Genomic DNA, 22463 nt, shown 5'->3' on the forward strand with positions numbered 1-22463 from the left:
TTGTAGCAACTTGGGGGGGGACAAATACATATTTACATTTGCCTAGGGATAGACGTAACACTGAAGCAGCCTTTGGAGAAAGTATCGCCAGGTATGAACTATACTACGCGTAAATCTTTAAATACTACGCGACTTATCTAGCCCGAGTAAGAAGTGTATGAAATATTAATTGGGAAAAAGGCTCTGCGAACTACGTTCACTTCATAAAAATTAGAAAAAAACAACAACAAAAAGAATGTGATTGCACAAGAATTGCAGTTACATAGCAGTCGGCCTTTTTAAGATCAGTGATATAATTTACGAGGTTACTGCTTTGGCTTTCATTGCGATACCAGTTATATGGACATTCTGAACAGGTTTTTGCGGTCGGCATCGCAGTCATGTTCCGTATAAAGTCTAAACCGATAACATCCCCCGCGCATCATATGTTTTACCCTTGGGTAAAAGCGCGCGAGCGAGGACGAACGCGGCTGAGGCCGAGGTGAAAGGAGCCGACCGATCCCCGTTGTACGGAGGGCGCATGCGATAACATAACGCAGTGACTATTCTGTGGTCCAGACCACAGAATAGAGTGCAGCTTTATTCTGTGGACCAGATCACAGAATAGAGGGGATAGAGTGCAGCTTTATTCTGTGGACCACACAATAAACTTGCGCGCTGTGGGCTGTGCAGAAATGTTCTGTAGCCCAAGCAGCCCACTTCTCTTGACGACGGTTTTCTGTCACAAATTGCGAGGGTTCATTCTGTGGTCTGGTCCACAGAACAGGCACTGTTAATGCCCTCAGAAGGAACTGAACCCACCCCATGAAGACTTCGATTTGCCAACGCACGAGCTCCGTTGACGACAGCTTCTCTCGCGAATCTCAATATGTGCTCGCCGTTTTGTGAATCGCTATTGAAGACGCGTATGCGTGAAAGATTCCAATGTTTTGTCATATGCCAGTATTGATATCAGCCGCAGATAGACTTGTTATTGTAAACGGAAGCAGCAAAACGATGATAACAAATGACAGCGGTTCTAAAATTTCGTGCACCTGATCTATCGCGTGCGAAACACTAAAGTCACTTTCACCACAGTACGTTTGTGTCATGTAAAAAAGTGCACTAACATTTGCACGAGAGACACGTATTTTGAGCAATCCTTCTGAATGGGCGCGGCCATAAATCACCCGTAAAAGAACGCTAACGCCACCGCGAAAAGAAAACAATAATAACAAATGACAGCGTGTATAAAATTTTCTGGCCTTGATCCATCGAGTACGCAACGCTTAATTAAGCCACTTTCGCCGCAGTACACCTGTGTCAAGCAAAAAAAAAGCGCAATAAGATTGGCGACAACCTACTAGTTGTCACTGGACACAGCACACTTTGTCACTTAATTAGATACACTTGCACGCGCCGTATAATTGCGAGTACTTGTATGATCGTCAACGTCTGGAAACTTTACAGAACCAGCTAAAGTAGCCCCTTGCCAATCTCAGTGCACTTTTTTTGCACGACACTAATGCACTGCGGTGAAAGTGACTGAAGTGTGTCCTGACGCGAGAGATCAGGGCCAGGAGGGCCAGAGTATTTTAGTAGTGTCGCCCTTTGTCGTTATGATCCCCTTCTCGCGGTGGCGTTGACGCTGTTCTTAAGGAGATCTGTGGCTGTGTTAGCACAATCGGGGATATCGCTCAAAATTTCAGTCTCCCGTGCAGATCTTAGTGCACATTTTCTTTTTGCATGACACAAATGAACTGTGGTGAAAGTGTTCCGCACTTGATAGATCAGGTCCAGAAATTTTTAGAACCGCTGTCATTTGTTATTATACGCCTTCTTTTTGCTCCTTCAATTCACGACAAGTTTACCTGCTTTGGCATGTCAGACCAGCAAGCATGCCAAAGGTGGGCTTCGCCTTCGTATTTCGAACCTTTCACGCATAAGCGTCTTCCATCTCGCGTACTATGCCCGGAAATGGCCTCCTTGGTCCGGACTTATTCACAAAGCTGCGAGCGAATATTGCGATTCGCGAGAGAAGCTGTCAAGAGAGGAGGGCGCAGTGCTTATTCTGTGGATTAGACTACAGAATAAACCCTACCAATTTGTGAGAGAAACTCGTCGTCAAGAGAGGTGGGCTGTTTGGGCTACAGCGATGTCTGGTGCGCATGGTCCACAGCACAAGTCTCTTTGGTGTGGTCCACAAAATAAAGCAATTTATTTTGTGGTCTAGTTCACAGAACAAAGCTGCAGTTTACCCTGTGGTCTGGTCCACAGAATAGATTGGGACTCTATTCTGTGGTCTGGTGCACAGAAACCATCGTCAAGAGAGGTGGGCTGATTGGGCTACAGAACATTTCTGCACAGCCCACAGCGCGCAAGTTTATCGTGTGGTCCACAGAATAAAGCTGCACTCTATTCTGTGGTCTGGACCACAGAATAGTCACTGCGATACACCGCACGCCAGGCCTACCGTTGATTGCTACTCATGCAGAGAAGAAACGCCCGCCCGTCTTGAAGGAGCACGAAGGGACGCGAGGGGGAGGGGGCCGCTAGAGCAGCAACTGTAGACTTCGGCTTTAAGGGCGCGGTCGCGATCGCTGGCGCACGCGCGGCATCACAGACGGCTCGTATACCCTTCTCAGTGCTGTGATCTCAACGCTTCTCTCCTTTGAGCAGCCGTATTCTCTTACAGCAGCGTTTTGTAGTTACGCGAGATCGGATCCATAAGTGTTAGTTAGCTGCCAGCCAGGGGCGTAGCCAAGGGGGGGGTTGGGGGGGTTCCCCCCCCGAAATTTTTCAGTTTTGCTTGTGTATATATACACGCACACATACAAACGCACGCACGAACATACATAAAGTATCGTTGAACCCCCCCCGAAAAAAATTTCTGGCTACGCCCCTGCTGCCAGCCTTACTTCGTATAATATTGCAATTTGATGCTATCGCATTCACTGCTTCACTTGCGGTGAAAGTGATCTTTTTTTTGTAGATCTGCTTATTTAGCTTTTCAAGCTTCTGCAGAGCTTCCTGTAGATCAGTGTTTGTAAGGAGGGCATCACAATCAGCGCCTTCAGCTCGGCCTCGCGGTTGGCGTAGCATCAAACCTACTACACGCTTTGAACAGGCGAGAACAAAGGCGCACTACCGCCGTTCGCTGCCCCCTCGTGCGGGACAGCCTTCGAGAGCGCGGCGCAGGCGCCAAGATACATCGCCGCATTGACTATCTCATAAAGCTATCTCGCACTGTCTATCGCGTGAGGTACTGCGAGCATAGCGCCGTTGTAAGCGTACTGCCCGCTTTTATTGGGGAACGACACAAAGGCGCTTCGCATCAGTCCGCTGCCGGCTTCGGCGTGAAAAACCGTTAGAGCATTGCGGAGACGCGTCGCGTGCAGGAAGCTAGTTGTCGCCGCGTTGATGCAACAATTGTGATGCCTCTCCCGTGCACGGTATGGGTCGTAACGGTACAAACACTCCCACAGCAAACGCGCGCGTAGGTGACCACACGCAGCAGGCGAAAACCATTGCGGCCGGAGAAATACGCTACGCACAACGAAGAATCTGAGAGCCATTCCCGCTACGCATGCCACTTGATAGCGCCAGAAGACAGCCTAGCGAGAAGCAGCAGCATGCTCGGGGCACGGCAGAACATTCCTCGGGCGCCACGCATATTTACAACCCCGAGGAGGTTATGGCGGCATCATGGGAGCCCTCATTAGAAAGGTGCATAGAAGAAACACGGTTGAACACGTCTACGCGTTTTGCGAGCGTCTCCTTTTTCGGTAGCCCATGCGATGCTACAGGCGCAATTTGGAAAATCATGTTGTCAACTCGGCCTTTTTCCCCAACGAAGCTGACGTGGGCACCGAAATTCTAGCTTTGGAGGCTGTTTTGGAGCAGTTCGGCGCACTTCTTGCGATTTTCATGCTTTTGGAGCAGCTTGGCGCAAGAAAACGGAATTGTATAAAAAATGCGCAATATGCACAGCTGCCTCACCCCTGGACTGGAGAAATTCCCACGCGCAAACAGCCTTCAGTGAAAATAACGCATAATTAAATGGTACTCGATCTCAAGGAGAATTTGAGGGCCATCATGCTACTTGTGCTCACCGTGCTAGCAAAGCAAAAACGCGGCTGAATCTTCAAGACAGCTGCTAGAAAATGGTCTACTTAAGCGCCGGAATGCTTACGCAATATTGCAGAACTGCGGGAGTTGCTGTGCACTTTTTGCTGTGAGAGGTTTGTGGTTGGAATCTAGTGAGCAAAGCGTGCAATGACATGAATATGTGCGAACAATTTATTGACCTTACCAAAAAGTACATCTTCTCCAAGCTCCCTCGCAATAAGTGGAATAGGAGGGTAAAGTCGAAGGGCCTCCTGCAACAGAAAAGATGACCAATGTCTCAGTGCCAACGTTGAGCGTGTTTAGATTATAATTGAAATCCTACAAAAAAGTGGACACATAAAATTCGTTTCGTCGCTGCAGTGCCTGACAGAAACTTCTGTAATTTTACATTTCCTTCACATCAGTGATGCCGTCTATTCTGATCTCATTTTAAATAGTTAAACATTTCCGCGCACACTCAACAAAAAAAAAAACTGCATGTCCGTCCATCGATCATGTCAGGCGAATTACCATAAAAAAAAAATACAGCATTCTTTATGCATGAATTCGCCTGAGAATACTAGGAGGCTCACTAGTAAATATCCGGCTGGTAGTGTAAGCAGTATGTCAACAAAGAGCGGTAAGCGAAAAGTCAGAGAGGCGGAGAGGATTTACTGGACGGCAGCTATGGAGAAAAAACCGGCTTTGAGTAACTATACCGAAGGGTCAAAAATTAAATAAGGAGGGAGGCATTTTACGATAATTCAAGGGGAAGCGCTTCACTGTTTGAAGCGAGATCGGGTTGCCTTAGAACGGGTAGTTATAAATGCGAGATTCAGTAAAGAAGAAGAACAATGCACTTCCTGCGGGGAAGATAAAGAAACGGCGGAACATGTTCTGATTGAATGTGGAGACATCCACCCAGGTGTACGTTTGGGCACAAGCCTACATGATGCCTTGGGTTTTAGAGACAACGGAAAGCTGAACACACCCGCGATTGAAATAAGAGACAGAGTATTGGTGGCAGAGAATTAGAGAGAAAGGACAAAAATAAATATTGGAAAAAAAATAAGGGCATTCTGCCGTAAAGGGCAGAGAACGGAGCTGAAAACTTACGTTTTTTTTTTCTGGAGTAAGATAGTTTTAATTGAAGCATAGTCCCTCAGGGACTATGATTGAAGTAAACACATTAGGCCAACACTAAGAAAAAGAAGAGTAAAGGGTTATTTTTTGTCGAGCCTGGTGTCACACTTGTCACCGCCCCGTTATAAAGGGGACGCTCATAGCATCCATCCATCCATCCCCATGAAAGCTGGTTATGAGGCGTGACGTCACGTTACGTGATCTACTGCGGAGAGGCGTCGCAGCTGCGCAGGCTCGGAGCCTTGCCGCTGTGGTACCCCGTGACCAGGTGATGGTTTAACCTAAGCCACTACGAGGTCGAAATATAGTTGTGGCGTTGCAGTTGTGCAAGAGTCTATAGCGAACGCTAGCGGAGTTACACGCGTTTGATAATCTAAACGCTGCCCTCGCTTTTTTGCTCTTCGCTCGACTTCATTCGTCTCGGCACGTCTCCGCTTCTCGCCGAGCGAGGAGAAAATGCAAAGAGCGCGCTTGCTTGCTAGCAGACAGATTTTTTTTTCGCCTACTTGGCAGCGTCTGTTGCTTTATTCTAGTACACTGTAGTTGCTTGTAGCATCACCTGATCGGACATGTGATGTCACGACGGCCGCTGGGGAAAGGCACGGAGAGGAGCGCGCGACTTGGGTCCATTAACGGCTGCTTCGGGATTCCCTTCCATTTCTCTTCAGGGTTTCGTTCCAATTTGCTTGTTGCTGCGGCATCATCCCTCCTTAAGAAGCTTGACGCGTCACCCAATGGGCCGCCACGACGGAGGTCTAACAATTATGTTATCAGGCCATTCATTCACGCCATTTCGCATAATCTTGAGAGGATCGGCACGGCGTCGACCTGGTTTTCTCAGCCCTAATAAAGCTTTCGCGTTTGTGTGCCCTTGCTGGTGGACACACACACAAAAAAAAGAGTGTGCGAGAAGAAGCATACGAAACCTTTTTGTCTCCTGCGCCGCGGAAGTAGTACTCCACTCAGTTGCGGTATACCTTACATCGGCCGAACAGGCCGATGTCTTAACGACAGGCTAAAAGAGCACTCGATTTCGCTGACGGCTCAAAATGACGAAGCGCACCTACCCGGGCACTGCAGAAAACGCGCTTGCAAAGCACGTCTCGAGGAGGTCACAAGTTGAGCAAAGGGCAGGCGCGGAAGAGAAATTCTCGGGGCGGGCCAGATTAACAATGAAGCAGACATGTGCATCTGATGACGAAGGAATTAAAGTTCCGTTCCAGCAATTGAATGGTTTAACTAAAAAAATGCACTCCCTCCAAGCTATCTTTCTGCTACTTTGATACTGTATACTTCCCTTTGATGTGGCATTACTTTTTGTCATAGGCGTGCGCAGGGTTCCTCAACCGGGGGTTTCATCGCAGCGGCCCCCACCTACCTACCAAGTCAATGTATGGGGCAGACTGTGCCCCCCCCCCCTTCTTAGGTGACTAAGAGGGGGGGAGGCAAGACTTTGCCCCTCCCCTTCCCCTCCTATGCTTTTTGTGCTATTTTTAGAGTGGAGATAATGTTGTTGTGACAGCTCTTGGGCATAAACTTTCGTAGTGGGAAGTTTTTCATACCAGTAGCAAGTGAGCGTCGTTCTTGTCATGTGCACTTTCTTCTGAACCGCTTCGGCGCTACCCTACGCAATATGCTGAACAACTCACCATTTTGATGACAAATATGACACGGCAGCTAACATATTCAGAAACGTAACATGATGTAAGTCGATCGATTGAAACGTCTGGCATTTCTTTCTTCTTTTGTGGCGTTTGTAGATAGGATACGTACAGCACGCACGTGTCACGCTCTGAATGCCGATCTCGTCTTGCGAATAACAGCTGGGTGATTCCACGTAAGATTGAACAAACGATGGCTGGTCGACCTCTCAAATTTATTTCAAAATTTTATATATTATTGCCTGATGACTGGAAAGAAGAGATCCGCAATTTGTTTTACCGCCAAAAAATTTTTTCGAACCACAGGAAATCAATAATGACGAAGAGGTGGAGTGGAGCGCTCATCCGCTCTGCTGTTTTGGCCAACTTTCGTTATGAATTGCACAAAATATATTAAAGTTAGGTAGCTGAAATTTATTTACCTAAATATATGCATGTTTTTGCTTCTGCTCAGGTATTTTTAGTTTTTATGTGTAGTGTAGATGTTTTTATAAAAAACCTCAAAAATGGCCCAATCGGCAAAATTTTCTTTACTTTGAAGGTCTTTATCTCAAAAAAGCCTTGCAGCAGAGGAACGAAAATTCTGCATTACGTTCTTAGCTTGCGTATCTACCAAACTGCCAAATCTTGTATTTATATAACTTTTCAGTAAAGAGATATGATCGGGCTAAATTCAAGAAAACACCGAACAATGAAAACTTCTGACGACAATTTAAAAAAACCCCATTTTTTAAATTTCTTAAACTTTGTCCACTTATTCTCCTCCACATCAGCTTTCACAATCATTAAAAACATGTTGCATAATGTCGTTGCACTAATAGTTACGGCCCCTCCAATGAGACCCTTAGGCAAGGATGGGCAATTCCGACTTCTTGCCCAGCAAGTGTATAAAATGCAGGCAGGATTGAATTTCTTTTTATTAAAAGGTCAGCAGGTACCTAGAAAGGTGTCGCCGGCACTGAAGACGTTAATTTTGAAATTATTTGGTCACTGCAGCGGCCACGAGTGCGGAGCTACCGAGTAGGCGCGCGCGCACCCGAGATGCTCGTTGTAAGAGACGGCGCAGTGAGAGCTCGTTCTCGCGTCCTCAGACCGATTGAGTTCGAAACAGCAACACCTCTCGGGTGACCTGAACGCACGTGCACTGGAGCTTCGCTATTCTATCCGCCCTCTGTTCGCATCTCAGCTAGGCGCTGATAACACGGCGGAGATGGAAGCAAGATGAAAACTCTATAAGGGAGCTGTGAGCGCTCGCTTCACGCACGCTGCTGCCACAGAAACTGCGCTGCGCCAGTTGCGATCAGTGGAAAGCATGAACGTGGCGCTCCAGTGGCAAAGCAAAATATGGATTGTCAAAGGAAAGAAAAGCAAAACTATCGCTAACCGGATGCGCTTGTCTATATTACTTAGAAGGATTGATTGTTGGGCGAGTTGGTAATTCATGATGAAAGCAAATAGCGCGAAAAAACGTAAGACTAGACGAAGAAGGCTACAGCACAAGCGCATACTAACAACTGAAGTTTTATTAGAAAGACGAAAATATATAGGCAACCCAAACCACATGTTCACCACAAACACAACCGAAAACCTTAGATGTGCGCATCCAGGTATGTTATCTCTGCCTTAGTTAACGCAAAGGAAGGCTTTGCCACACAGTATTCCCCGCGTTCAGTGAAGCCAATTTTAGACTTCCAATCTTGTCATTCTAAGTTAGTGAAAAATGGCGTTGCGGTTTCTTGTTTGACTTCCGCTTTAAAGAAAACGTGCCCGCACCTGTTGTGTGAAAGTTTCAATAAGCAGCTGGACAGGCTCCGAGAAGCGCGCTATCCTACTGCTAATTTGGGCCGCCTGTGTGAAAGGATTCTCGCGACCTTGAAATCTGAGTTGAAAGGCTCAGTCGAAAATGATAGGGTACGTGAGAAGAAGCCTCTCGCTAGTATCCCTTTCTTGCACGGTATTTCCCATCGTCTCAAGAAGGTTGGTGCCAGATATGATATAGATGTTGTTTTTTCGGCCAAGAATAAGCTTGGTAGAGTATGCGCCGCTGTTGAAAGGAAGGTGGATGGGACTGCGCAGAAATGGCATGAGTGTAAGGTGAAACACAGGGACAGCCCTTCGGTTTGTGGCAAGGGGGTTGTATATCAGGTGCCTTTCACGTGCGGTAAATACTATATAGGACAAACAGGCCGCTGTCTGAATGCGCGCCTGCAAGATCACCGTCGATCTTTGAATGGGCAGCCGTCGTCTAATTTGGCCCTGCACTGCCGTGAGTGTAGGTGTACTCCTCGCTTGTCTGATGCGAAAGTGCTCGCACGTCATAGGGACCAGACGGCACGTGAGCTAGTTGAGGCTTTTTTCATTTTGAAAGCTGGAGATGACTGTGTGGCAAAGCCTTCCCTTGCGTTAACTAAGGCAGAGATAACATACCTGGATGCGCACATCTAAGGTTTTCGGTTGTGTTTGTGGTGAACATGTGGTTTGGGTTGCCTATATATTTTCGTCTTTCTAATAAAACTTCAGTTGTTAGTATGCGCTTGTGCTGTAGCCTTCTTCGTCTAGTCTTACGTTTTTTCGCGCTATTTGCTTTCATCATGTCTATATTAGATGTCGGCAGCAGACGGCGTGAACTGGCCGCGCGTTCGGTGCGCTGTTCACACTTAATTCGGCGCGGATAGTTCTTGTGCTTTGCTCTTACTCTACTCCTCCTGTGCGTCTCATGACGAGAAAGTATAGCTCTGAATGAGTCTATTGTGGAGACTACCTTTCGAAGCACAAGAAGCTTAAAGGAGTACTGACACGAATTTTAAAAAATTTCGGATTGTTGCTCTAAATAAAAAATACTGGTGTCGAGAAACTTAAAACGACTATTGTGGTGCCTGGGAATGCATCCTATATATTTTAATTAGCGCCACCTTAAAAAAGACACTTTCGGTTTCGATATCGAGGGGGTGGCTTCTCAGTGTCGTTTCATAGCAGTGTGACGTCACGGAGATACAGAAATTCGCGACGTACTAGCGGGAAATCCGTCATCTGCTCGTGGTGCAATAGACAACGATGAGTGAATTGTCGTCCAGTGACCCTGACAGTGATTTCTACGATTTAGGCTGCATGCAGGACGCAGAACTCGCGAACTCGGGGGAACTGTCTTGACTTGTCGGGATAATGTCCTTGCAGTGTGGCTGGCTTGCAAATGCTCAGCGACGAAAACTTCAAAGTCAAATTAAAATATTTTATACGTGTTCTCCGACTCCAGTGTGTGGACAGCGTGAACACTGCATGCCAACGAAGCAAAAAATGTCCCTTTTGCGATGTCTCAGAATCGTGTCAGTACTCCTTTAATTATTGCAAAGAAGCCAAAATTTCGCAGAGTTACCGACCTAGACATAAAAGCTTTGAAGGAACGTTTAACGCCCGAAAGATCAGTGACTGTGAGTGAGACGGACTACTCGTGCTACGCGTGCTTTTGCTACCACTGCAATGAAAGATATTCACGGAACGCACAGTTTAACGATGACATTCTTATGCCCCCTGAAAAAGAAATCGACGCAATTAACCAGATCACTGCGACTACCGGTGCACGTGCGTTCAGGTCACCCGAGAGGTGTTGCTGTTTCGAACTCAATCGGTCTGAGGACGCGAGAACGAGCTCTCACTGCGCCGTCTCTTACAACGAGCATCTCGGGTGCGCGCGCGCCTACTCGGTAGCTCCGCGCTCGTGGCCGCTGCAGTGACCAAATAATTTCAAAATTAACGTCTTCAGTGCCGGCGACACCTTTTTAGGTACCTGCTGACCTTTTAATAAAAAGAAATTCAATCCTGCCTGCATTTTATACACTTGCTGGGCAAGAAGTCGGAATTGCCCATCCTTGCCTAAGGGTCTCATTGGAGGGGCCGTAACTATTAGTGCAACGACATTATGCAACATGTTTTTAATGATTGTGAAAGCTGATGTGGAGGAGAATAAGTGGACAAAGTTTAAGAAATTTAAAAAAATGGGTTTTTTTTTAATTGTCGTCAGAAGTTTTCATTGTTCGGTGTTTTCTTGAACTTAGCCCGATCATATCTCTTTACTGAAAAGTTATATAAATACAAGATTTGGCAGTTTGGTAGATACGCATGCGAAGAACGTAATGCGGAATTTTCGTACCTCTGCTACAAGGCTTTTTCAGATAAAGACCTTCAAAGTAAAGAAAATTTTGTCGATTGGGCCATTTTTGAGGTTTTTTATAAAAACATCTACACCACACATAAAAACTAAAAATACCTGAGCAGAAGCAAAAACATGCATATATTTAGGTAAATAAATTTCAGCTACCTAACTTTAATATATTTTGTGCAATTCATAACGAAAGTTGGCCAAAACAGCAGAGCGGATGAGCGCTCCACTCCACCTCTTCGTCATTATTGATTTCCTGTGGTTCGAAAAAATTTTTGGTGGCAAAACAAATTGCGGATCTCTTCTTTCCACTCATCAGGCAATAATATATAAAATTTTGAAATAAATTTGAGAGGTCGACCAGCCATCGTTTGTTCGATCTTACGTGGAATCACCCAGCTACACTTCTTTGTGACGCAAGCAGTGACCTCGTTCTTGTGCAACTCTAGCGAAGTGAACTAGACCTCCGATTCTACGTCAATATCGCCAGACACGTACACAGTAGGGGAAAAAATTATTCACACACGCCTCGCGTCGTCTCGCGTGATGACCTTCTTGGTAAGCGTACCGGATGGGTTGCATAAGCATAGCTCGTTTTCGCACTACGTGCTTAGCGCTTGCTCGAAAAAGGTTTCCTCATATACCGCAGTCATAAAAATCGCTTCTGCTGTGGGTATCCAAGTGCGCCTGAAGTGACGCAAACGCTCCGTAAGCAGACACATAACTTGCCTATCTAAACGCAGCACCGAGAGGAAGGTTGTGTGCTTCTGTAAAGTGGATGTGCAACAATTCTAGCGAGTAAAACATCACCAGTTACAGCGTCTTAGTCGACATTGTGCCGGCGCTGGCGCTCGCTTGTCCAAGGAATAAAGAAATAAATTTTCTTGGCGAGGCGGGGCTCAAACGCGGGCCCTCCGAAGGCAAGTGTCGCGAACACAGGGCTGGTATACCCACACTTGCCGAGCGTAAATTTAGAAGCAGCATATGAATGCGTTGTACCGGAGAAAAGCACAAACCTAATGGTACTGAAGCAAGGTGTGCTACTGGGCTACTCTATAGCCACGTGAACAGCGCGGGAGAGGCACAAACCTTGTGCCTTTCCCGGGCTGTTCACGTAGCTAGTGGCACTTTCAGCAAAAGATAAAAGAATTTGCACTTTCATGAGAGGCATTAACTGTAATAAATGAAGCCAAGGCCCGCGGGCTGGCGCGAGGGTCGTGCAGATAACAGGGAACGCACACTTTTATTTATTTATTTATTTATTTATTTATTTATTTACAAGAACCTTACAGGCCTTGCAGAGGCATTGGGTAGGGGGGTCAGATGCAAAGGTAAGAACTACTCAGGTTAGCATCAAGAACGACGGCAAGTACAGCACAATATGTGCAGGTACAAAGCTACTGATATTTGACGTTAGATTATAAGACATTATGAACTGGCAAGTTTGAAACACAAAAGGGAATCGTCATATCGAATGCAAGCGCAATGCACGAATTGCGCAGTTTGCCGATACTAGCTGGGATAACGGTGCACATAATAAACAAAAATGAAAACAACAACCTCACTAAGCTAATGAAAAGGAAATTTAAAAAGAAAAGAGGGATGTATGAATCATAGAAGTAAATGTACCAGCTAAGCATTATGAGTGATATGGTTTATCATGTGCATTAGCGCTAGCTGTTGGGCCAGTTGGTGCCTTTCTCGGTCATTAGGTCTGTAGCGAAAGTTGGGTTGAAAAAAGTGAAGGGGCTTACAGTTAGGAAGCCTTCAGAGGAAATGAAGGGTTTCGGAGTGATACCTTACATACATAAAGTTTCTCACAACATAAAGAGAGTGGCTGAACAGCAAGGTGTCAGCGTGGTTTTTTCCGAACCATGCAAATTGGCAGGGTTTTGTACGAGGATAGGAATCGAGGGGAAAGGGAAAGAGGCCTGTCAAGTCAAGCACACGAAACCCTTTGTTGAGTGCCAGACTGGTGTGATTTATGTTCCACTAGCATGTGGCAAAGTTTATATTGGGCAAACGGGAAGGTGTATAAATAAGCGGTTGCAAGAACATAATACATCCTTGAGCGGGGACTTGGGAAGCAATCTGGCTGTTCATTGCCGCAGTTGCATGAAATGCAAATCTAGTAAGCCGATGTTTGATCGCACCACCATTTTGGGTAGGGGAAAGACAAGATATTCGCGGGAGATTTTAGGAGCATTTCATATTGCGAATCATAAATATAATTGTGTCAGCGATACGTCCTTGTTTCTGACGTCGAAAGAACGTGCCTAGTTAGCGTAAAAAATAAGTTTGAAGTGTTACGTGTCGTAGGAAGCGACGGCAGTGCGCATGCGTGAGAAGCCTTGTGCGGCAATGCAATTTCCAATAAAGCACAGCTGACAATGCAGCGTTCGTCGCGTGTAACGCCTTCTTCTTGTGTAGGTGTTTGTGTGTTTTCGCTGGTACCCCGCTTTCAAGTTCATGGTCGATAAGTTTGCCGTGACTACGCGGTAGGGGCGATGCTGTTCGGAAGGTCGTTTCACCGGCGTATGACGCGCGGGAGTGACGAGAAGTTCAAAGTATTAAGGCTCTGATACACTCCAGCGTAACGTCGACGCACGCGCGCGCGCGTCGCGGCGACGTTACGTCAGCAAAAAACAGCCCTCGACAGTCCGGCGTCGGCTGACCGCCGACGCAGCCGACGGCTGCTGGCGCGCTCGGGCGTCGCTCGGCTCCGAATAGATCCTCTGTTGCATTTCGCGCCAGAAACGCCAGACACGCCGTACTCGCATGTACAGGAACCTGCTTCGCGGGCTGTTTCGTCGGTTCCCGACAGGTGGCGCGGCGCGTTCTTCGCTTTACTGCGCATGCGCTCCTCGAGATGCGATCGCACCGCGCGTTGGAGCCGGCTCGACAGTAGCGGAGACCGATTTGCGCCTGGCGTAGCGTCGCCGGCTCAACGTGGCGAAACGCAACGTCCTCGCGGGCGCTCGCGTCGGACGTCAGAGTATAACAGAGCCTTTAGAGAGGCGCGGGTGAAGCTGAAGTCATTATGTAATACATGCGATAAGCAAGAGGGACGATGTAATTGCGCTAGCGGTGACCTTTAGTTCTTCTGAAGTTTCACGAATAATCGTGCGAAAAAACGAGAAATATAACGATACAGTTAAACTCGATCTAACGAAACCCGGTTTTACGAATTTCCCGATCTAACGAAGAAATTTCGATTCCTTGGAAAATACTCATAAGGATCAGCGTTGTCATCAACCCGAATGAACAACCAATACGGCCACCAAACCCGATTTAATGAAGCTCGCTTTGAAATAACTGAGTGAAAAAGCTGTGATTTCTTTCAGTTTTTGACCGAGATGGGTTTTTCTTCGAGCGTGCTTCTCTAACGCTGTCGCGTTAAAGCCCCATAGCTTTACTTCGATGAGGCTGCACGCAACAACGGACTTCGCACAGTTGATTCTAAAAAGACAGGGCGTGCAAACACGGACACAAGAAGAAGTCAGGACACCACAAACGCCGACTAACTGAAGAGACGCACAACGGCTGAAAAGAAAGAAGGCACGAAAATTTATCTGCGCATGCCCATGTAACGGGCGAACCTATCAATCCGGCACGCGTGGCGGTCTACGTGGAAGATAACTGTTAAGGCATTTGATTTCATGTTTATGCAAGTTAATCGACGGTTGGCTCACGCATGCACTACCACTATTCTCGATATGCCAAGCTTCAATCATCAGGCGCGTTTCTTCATTTCTATGCCGGTACAATACTGCGCATTCATCAAATTTTGGCGTGCACTTACAATCTCGACAATGTAAAGATAGACTAGAAGGTGAGCCTCCTGTTAGCGATCTCTTATGTTCCAACAATCACTGGTTGATGCATCTGCCCGTCTGTCCTACGTAGAAGCGGCCGCAGCTGAAAGGGATCTTATACACCACACTCGTACGACAATCAGTGAATTTTTTGGTGGGTTTTACGAAACAAATATCGGTCCGCTTCTTGTTTTTTACTCCCTCATTCTTCCTCTGCACAGCGGCACAAATCTTACCTAGCTTATTGGCAGCCGTGAAAACAACATTAACGCCGTATCTGCTTCCTACTTTCTTTAGCCTGTGAGATACGCTATGAATGTACGGTATACCTACCACACGCTTCTTCCTATCGCTTTCTGCAACCATGCTCGGACTTAACACAATAGACTTCTTTAAACGTTCAGCGACCGTGGCCACTGCACCACGAGGATACCTTACATCTAAAAGACGTGTAACCTGTGCGTTAAAGCTATCACTCATTTTGTGCTCACACGACTTGGTGAGGGCTGACTTAAGGCAAGACATGGCGATGCCGTTTTTTACAACTTTCGAGTGCTTTGACGAAAAATTTAACAGCGGTTTCGAAGATCTAGGAGAATACTGCCAACACACGTGGTTCTTCTGGAACGTTAAGAAAATGTCTAGAAATTGTATTCCATTTTTCTGAGGCACCTCTTTAGTAAAGCTCAGCCCTCCTCCATTTAATTCAAATTTTTCGCTCACGGAAGTTACCACCTTTTCAAAGTCCCCACCACTACAAAAAATTAAGTAATCGTCCACATAACGAAAAACCTTAATAACCGAATTACCTAAGGCGCCTTCCAAAAGATTGTCAATCTTGCTAAGGTATAAATCACTAAGAACCGGAGCAACTTTAGAACCAATACATATCCCTGATTTCTGCACATAAACGCCTTCCTTCCAACCTACCAGCGTCGACTTTAAATACATGGAAAGGATTTCTAGAAATGCCCCGGTAGAAACACCACATTTTTCGGTGAAAACCGTCTGGTGCTCTTGTTCGTTAATACATTCATTAACACATTTTAACAAGTCCTCATGCGGCAAAGAATAATACAGGTCCTCAATATTCATACTAAAGGCCTTACAACAGCCGGGGTTCTCCTCTGAGAGGAACTGAACTAGCGCCTGAGAATTACGCATACGAAAAGTGTCTGAAAAACTCAAAGAGGTTAAGCAGTTCTGCAAATAACTAGATACAGCGACTTGCCAGGTGCCTTGCTCGGAAACGATTGCTCGAAACGGAATCTCGTTCTTATGTGTTTTGGCTGAAAAAAACAATTCTAAAGTAAGTGATTTGGCCTTCTTGAGATTACAAGCTATTCTCTCAAGATTATGTCTTAACAAAAGGTCGACAGCACGTTGCCTAACTACCGATGGCTTAAGTTTTACCGTCCTAAAATTCTTTTCTATGGCTGTTAATGCTTTTTCTGAGAACAAACTGTCCGGCATAATTACAAAATACCCTTCCTTATCTGAAACTACTGGCCTGAGTTTCTTCTCGACACAGTAATTAACCAAAGGCCGGATAGGATCAGAACACTTGAGATGCATATTAGACCCCTTGATGCTAGCAACGCAGTCTGAAATGCAGTGGGAACGCTTTTCTTCAGGAACAAGTCTAGTGATTGTACGCGGCAAACTTAGAAGGTCTATTGGTTTCATGGTTTTCTAGAAATGGAATTTGCCCAGTTGAAGTTCAACTTTTGTGCGGCTTTCTGCAACCTTCTACCGGACATGCCAGGAGAATATGTGCCATATTGACCGCGGAATCATGGCGTCAAGTGAGATTTTACCAGGAATGCCTCAAGGTCCGTTGTTCGACTTCGCGTGGCGATCGCCGCCAGAAGCAGATGTACGCCGACTGGATGAGGGTAGCTAACCAGCATGCGGAATTCATATGGAGGGTAAAACTTCGAGAACTTCAACCATGTAAGAGGAAGATTATTTCTACTGTTTCACCGCAAAATAACTTGCTAATCCTTGGAGGAGCTGCCTTAGATGATAGTCACTGCAAAACCCTAGCCTTAGGTCCTAAATACTGTTTTAAGCCGAACCTGAAACCAATAGACGTTCTAAGTTTGCCGCGTACAATCACTAGACTTGTTCCTGAAGAAGAGCGTTCCCACTGCATTTCAGACTGCGTTGCTAGCATCAAGGGTTCTAATATGCATCTCAAGTGTTCTGATCCTATCCGGCCTTTGGTTAATTACTGTGTCGAGAAGAAACTCAGGCCAGTAGTTTCAGATAAGGAAGGGTATTTTGTAATTATGCCGGACAGTTGGTTCTCAGAAAAAGCATTAACAGCCATAGAAAAGAATTTTAGGACGGTAAAACTTAAGCCATCGGTAGTTAGGCAACGTGCTGTCGACCTTTTGTTAAGACATAATCTTGAGAGAATAGCTTGTAATGTCAAGAAGGCCAAATCACTTACTTTAGAATTGCTTTTTTTCAGCCAAAACACATAAGAACGAGATTCCGTTTCGAGCAATCGTTTCCGAGCAAGGCACCTGGCAAGTCGCTGTATCTAGTTATTTGCAGAACTGCTTAACCTCTTTGAGTTTTTCAGACACTTTTCGTATGCGTAATTCTCAGGCGCTAGTTCAGTTCCTCTCAGAGGAGAACCCCGGCTGTTGTAAGGCCTTTAGTATGGATATTGAGGACCTGTATTATTCTTTGCCGCATGAGGACTTGTTAAAATGTGTTAATGAATGTATTAACGAACAAGAGCACCAGACGGTTTTCACCGAAAAATGTGGTGTTTCTACCGGTGCATTTCTAGAAATCCTTTCCATGTATTTAAAGTCGACGCTGGTAGGTTGGAAGGAAGGCGTTTATGTGCAGAAATCAGGGATATGTATTGGTTCTAAAGTTGCTCCGGTTCTTAGTGATTTATACCTTAGCAAGATTGACAATCTTTTGGAAGGCGCCTTAGGTAATTCGGTTATTAAGGTTTTTCGTTATGTGGACGATTACTTAATTTTTTGTAGTGGTGGGGACTTTGAAAAGGTGGTAACTTCCGTGAGCGAAAAATTTGAATTAAATGGAGGAGGGCTGAGCTTTACTAAAGAGGTGCCTCAGAATAATGGAATACAATTTCTAGACATTTTCTTAACGGTCCAGAAGAACCACGTGTGTTGGCAGTATTCTCCTAGATCTTCGAAACCGCTGTTAAATGTTTCGTCAAAGCACTCGAAAGTTGTAAAAAACGGCATCGCCATGTCTTGCCTTAAGTCAGCCCTCACCAAGTCGTGTGAGCACAAAATGAGTCATAGCTTTAACGCACAGGTTACACGTCTTTTAGATGTAGGGTATCCTCGTGGTGCAGTGGCCACGGTCGCTGAACGTTTAAAGAAGTCTATTGTGTTAAATCCGAGCATGGTTGCAGAAAGCGATAGGAAGAAGCGTGTGGTAGGTATACCGTACATTCATAGCGTATCTCACGGGCTAAAGAAAGTAGGAAGCAGATACGGCGTTAATGTTGTTTTCACGGCTGCCAATAAGCTAGGTAAGATTTGTGCCGCTGTGCAGAGGAAGAATGAGGGAGTAAAAGACAAGAAGCGGACCGATATTTGTTTCGTAAAACACACCAAAAAATTCACTGATTGCCGTACGAGTGTGGTGTATAAGATCCCTTTCAGCTGCGGCCGCTTCTACGTAGGACAGACGGGCAGATGCATCAACCAGAGATTGTTGGAACATAAGAGATCGCTAACAGGAGGCTCACCTTCTAATCTATCTTTACATTGTCGAGATTGTAAGTGCACGCCAAAATTTGATGAATGCGCAGTATTGTACCGGCATAGAAATGAAGAAACGCGCCTGATGATTGAAGCTTGGCATATCGAGAATAGTGGTAGTGCATGCGTGAGCCAACCGTCGATTAACTTGCATAAACATGAAATCAAATGCCTTAACAGTTATCTTCCACGTAGACCGCCACGCGTGCCGGATTGACAGGTTCGCCTGTTGCATGGGCATGCGCAGATAAATTTTCGTGCCTTCTTTCTTTTCAGCCGTTGTGCGTCTCTTCAGTTGTTAGTCGGCGTTTGTGGTGTCCTGACTTCTTGTTGTCTCCGTGTTTGCACGCCCTGTCTTTTTAGAATGAATACTTACCAACTAGCTCAGCTCTCTGTTATTCTAACCTTGGCACAGTTGGCAGTCGGAAGGTGCTAGAGGCGGCTACCTAATGGCGTATGCGGCGCTGATCATCGTTCTCGTTCGGCCTGCTCGCACAGTCGCTGCTTTCGTCCTCCGCGTGACCTGGCCCGCGTCGCCTGGACCTGGTGTCCGATAGGTCACGGGTCCGCCCTCGCGGACTTTATAGCCGCCGTTAAAAACAACGCCATGGTGGCTTTTGGAAGTCGCTACTGTACAATTTTAGATTTCGAAGGCTGAAAAACTAACTTCTCGATTTTGCGAAATTCGCGAGTTAACGAAATATTTCGAGCGTAGACATCACTTCGTTAAATCGAGTTTCAACTGTACTGAATTTTTCCGGGCATAAATCTGCCGGTTATTTTTAGGAGGCCAACACTCGATTATTCGCGCGAAGTGACGCTCCTCAAACCCGCTTTGGCGTCAAGTATGCAGTTCATTGCATTCTGCGCGGCATCTCTAGCGTACCATTCGCCTCAGTTTATCCAGCGCGTAAGCAAATCGTCAAAACTAGACGTGCGAAATATTGAAAATTTTTGACTGCGACTACAAACTGAGCATGGATAAGGCCAAAAACTGCCATTGAATCAAGTCATCCTGGTTGAAACAGTGCTCACGAAACGACGACGAATTATAAGAAAACACAGGAGCGAAAAGTAGAATCGGGTATCGCATATGTATGCATAGGTAAACGCTTGCAAAACAGAAAGTAACCATAGACTTTGGTGCTCTTCTAAAATAAATCAATCCGCTTATTTTGATTGGAATTTTTTGCGCTTGTTGGTTTTTAGGATGCCGAATAGGGTCTCCTGACGTCGTGCGGGAAGTGGTCACATGGGTGACAGTTGTCAGTATTTGAGTGAGCCTTGCATTCAAATAAAATTTAGTGGCTAGTTCAACACTGTGGTGTGTGCTATCTTTTGTCCATGTCATTTCGCGCTGCTATCAGGATGTTCAAGAAGTTTTACCAACTAGCGCAGTTGTCAATTACTCTGCCGATGGCAACGCCTGCCTTGCAGGACGCATTCGTCGACACCATGCTGCCATGATTGTCGAAGGCTTGGACATATGGCTGAAGACTGTGTGGCGACGTATTCCAATAAACTGGTGCCGATAAAATGGCATCGCTTTCAGGGATTGGGCTTGTTACACTGTTTTTCGTGTACGTCCGGCACATGAGCGAACCAGCATCCCAATCCGATGCCACGTGGGTGTGACGGTGAAGAATCCTGCTTATTCGACATACTTGTGCCCGGTAAAAGAATGACACTCAAAGTGCAACAGAATCGGCACAGACAGTCATCGGGCGTCGAAGAGGACATGAAAAAGGGAAAAAAATGTACATAGACAAAGAAACAACAATAACAGAGCGAAAAGTAGAGTCCTCGAGTTCGCTAACGCGCAAAAATCGGCTGAAGGCGGACGACATGAACGACTTCAGGTCGTGTGCGGCGCCGCTGAGAGGTCGTAATGCCGTCCGGGATCACCTGGTACTCCTGGGCACCGAGGCATCGAAGCACCTTGTATGGCCCGAAGTATTACCGAGGAAGTTTATCACTGAGTCCATGTCGGTGTATCGGCGTCCAGACCGAAACAGGGTCTCTGGGTTGGTATTCCATGTTGCGTCGTCGAAGATTGTGTAGTGACGGCTGTCGACCCTCTGCTGGCGCAGGCGGGCGAGCTTTCGAGCTTCCTCGGCGCGCTGCGAGAAGGTAGCAACGTCGAGATTTCCTTCATCGGTGATGCTCCGCAGCATAGCGTCGTTGCCGGGTTCCTTCCGTAGACCAACTTGCATGTCGTCATCAGCGTCGTTTGTTGTACGGCCGTGTTGTGTGCGAAGGTCACGTACGGAAGGATGGCATCCCATGTCTTGTGTTCGACGGCGACGCCGTACATTATGACCAGCTTGTCGGCGATGCCGGTCTTATTTAGACGCTCGGTGAGGCCATTAGCTTGTCGGTGGTCCGGCGGTGGTTTGTCTGACTGTATCACAATATCGTCTGAGTTCAGTCAGCAGTCAACCGAATTTTCGGCAAATGCCTACCTTGACCTTGTGCTCTTGCCACAGCACATTGATATAGGAGTCCGTGTCCGTGATAAATACTCGTGTTTATTTCCGCGCTGTTGAAACTTCCTTCACGATGAACTACCAACTCGCCCAAACTACCACGTTAATCTGATATATGAGCATGAATTGGGAGCTTAAGAATGGTTTTATAGTGTCTTTATAATGCCTAAAAATGTCTGTTTTCCTAATATATGGGCGCCGTTTAGCCTCAAGTTTCGCTTTCGGTGACGGGTCATTCCGCCTCTATCGAAATGCCGTGGCCGGTATCGAACCTGCGATCTTCGAGTCAGCACCTTACCAACACGGCCACTGTGAATGTTTCGCCCTTAATGCGAAATCACCATTTTTAAATGTGAAGGAGTTCTTGGCGTTCATGGTATTGTCACGTGGTCGTGACGTCGACGAAGGCAGCAGTCAGCGCTTCCGAGATGAAACTCTCTATTTGGCCGAACTTGTGGCCGGGAAACTGAAAGTCAAACTACAGCAATACACTGTAGCGGTGAACAGAGCATCGGCCGTCGAAAAACAGCTCATGGCTGGGGCGCGCCGTCTTTAATACATCACGCATCGAACTTTCCAGTCTTATCACTGGTTGTCGCAAAAGCACTGGAATAATCTAGACTATTCGCGTCCTGCGTGCAATCTTAAGAAAGCGATCTACTACAATCGCGAAGCTTCTCGAACAATGCGGCGCGGTCAGCGTCGAGCGCTGATAACCGTCCTTGCTGGTGTAACCCGAATACGTCAAAATAAAACAAGAAATGGGCGTGGCATTGCCCCCCTCTGAAAAAGCATCGTCCCGATGCTTGTGACAGAACATAGAAGGAAAAAAAACAGTGCATACACAAATAAAGTGGAATAATAAAGCAAAAAGTACAGTCCTCATCAGGCACGTAGGCAAGGGGGGGGGGGGCGGGGGGCCCGGGCCCCCCCCGAAATTCGTCCGGCCTTCTATACTCCCGGGAAACTTTTGTTTTATTTTTGCCATGTAAATACTTTTTTTCGGACAGTTAGGCCTTGGGCCTCCCCCCGAAAAAAAATCCTGGCTACGTGCCTGGTCCTCATGTTTGACGACTTCAGGACGTGCGGCGCCGCTGAGAGTTTGAAATGCCGTCCGGGACAACCTCGTAGTCAAGGGCGCCGAGACGTCGGAGCGCCTTGTATGGTCCGAAGTATCGTCGAAGAAGCTTCTCGCTAAGTCGTCGTCGGCGCATCGGCATCCAGACCCACACACACCGGGTTGGTACTTCATGTGGCATCGTCGAAGATTATAGGGACGGCAGTCGGCCCGCTGCTGGTTCTTGATGCGCAGGCGGGCGAGCTGTCGAGCTTCTTCGGCGCGTCGCAAATAGGCG

General features: G+C 46.6%; 1 protein-coding gene across 1 annotated transcript in view; it reads right to left on the bottom strand.

Annotated features, from left to right (window-relative positions):
• The window catches only part of LOC119402449 (cytochrome P450 4c3), a 215430-nt gene that overhangs the window by 29387 nt on the left and 163580 nt on the right, over nucleotides 1-22463 (bottom strand). Inside the window, exon 9 of the mRNA XM_037669602.2 lies at nucleotides 4292-4358. Coding sequence (XP_037525530.1) covers nucleotides 4292-4358 — 67 coding nt within the window. The remainder of the gene's footprint in view (nucleotides 1-4291; nucleotides 4359-22463) is intronic.

The sequence above is a fragment of the Rhipicephalus sanguineus genome, chromosome 8, assembly GCF_013339695.2.
Source record: "Rhipicephalus sanguineus isolate Rsan-2018 chromosome 8, BIME_Rsan_1.4, whole genome shotgun sequence".
NCBI classification, from domain to species: domain Eukaryota; kingdom Metazoa; phylum Arthropoda; class Arachnida; order Ixodida; family Ixodidae; genus Rhipicephalus; species Rhipicephalus sanguineus.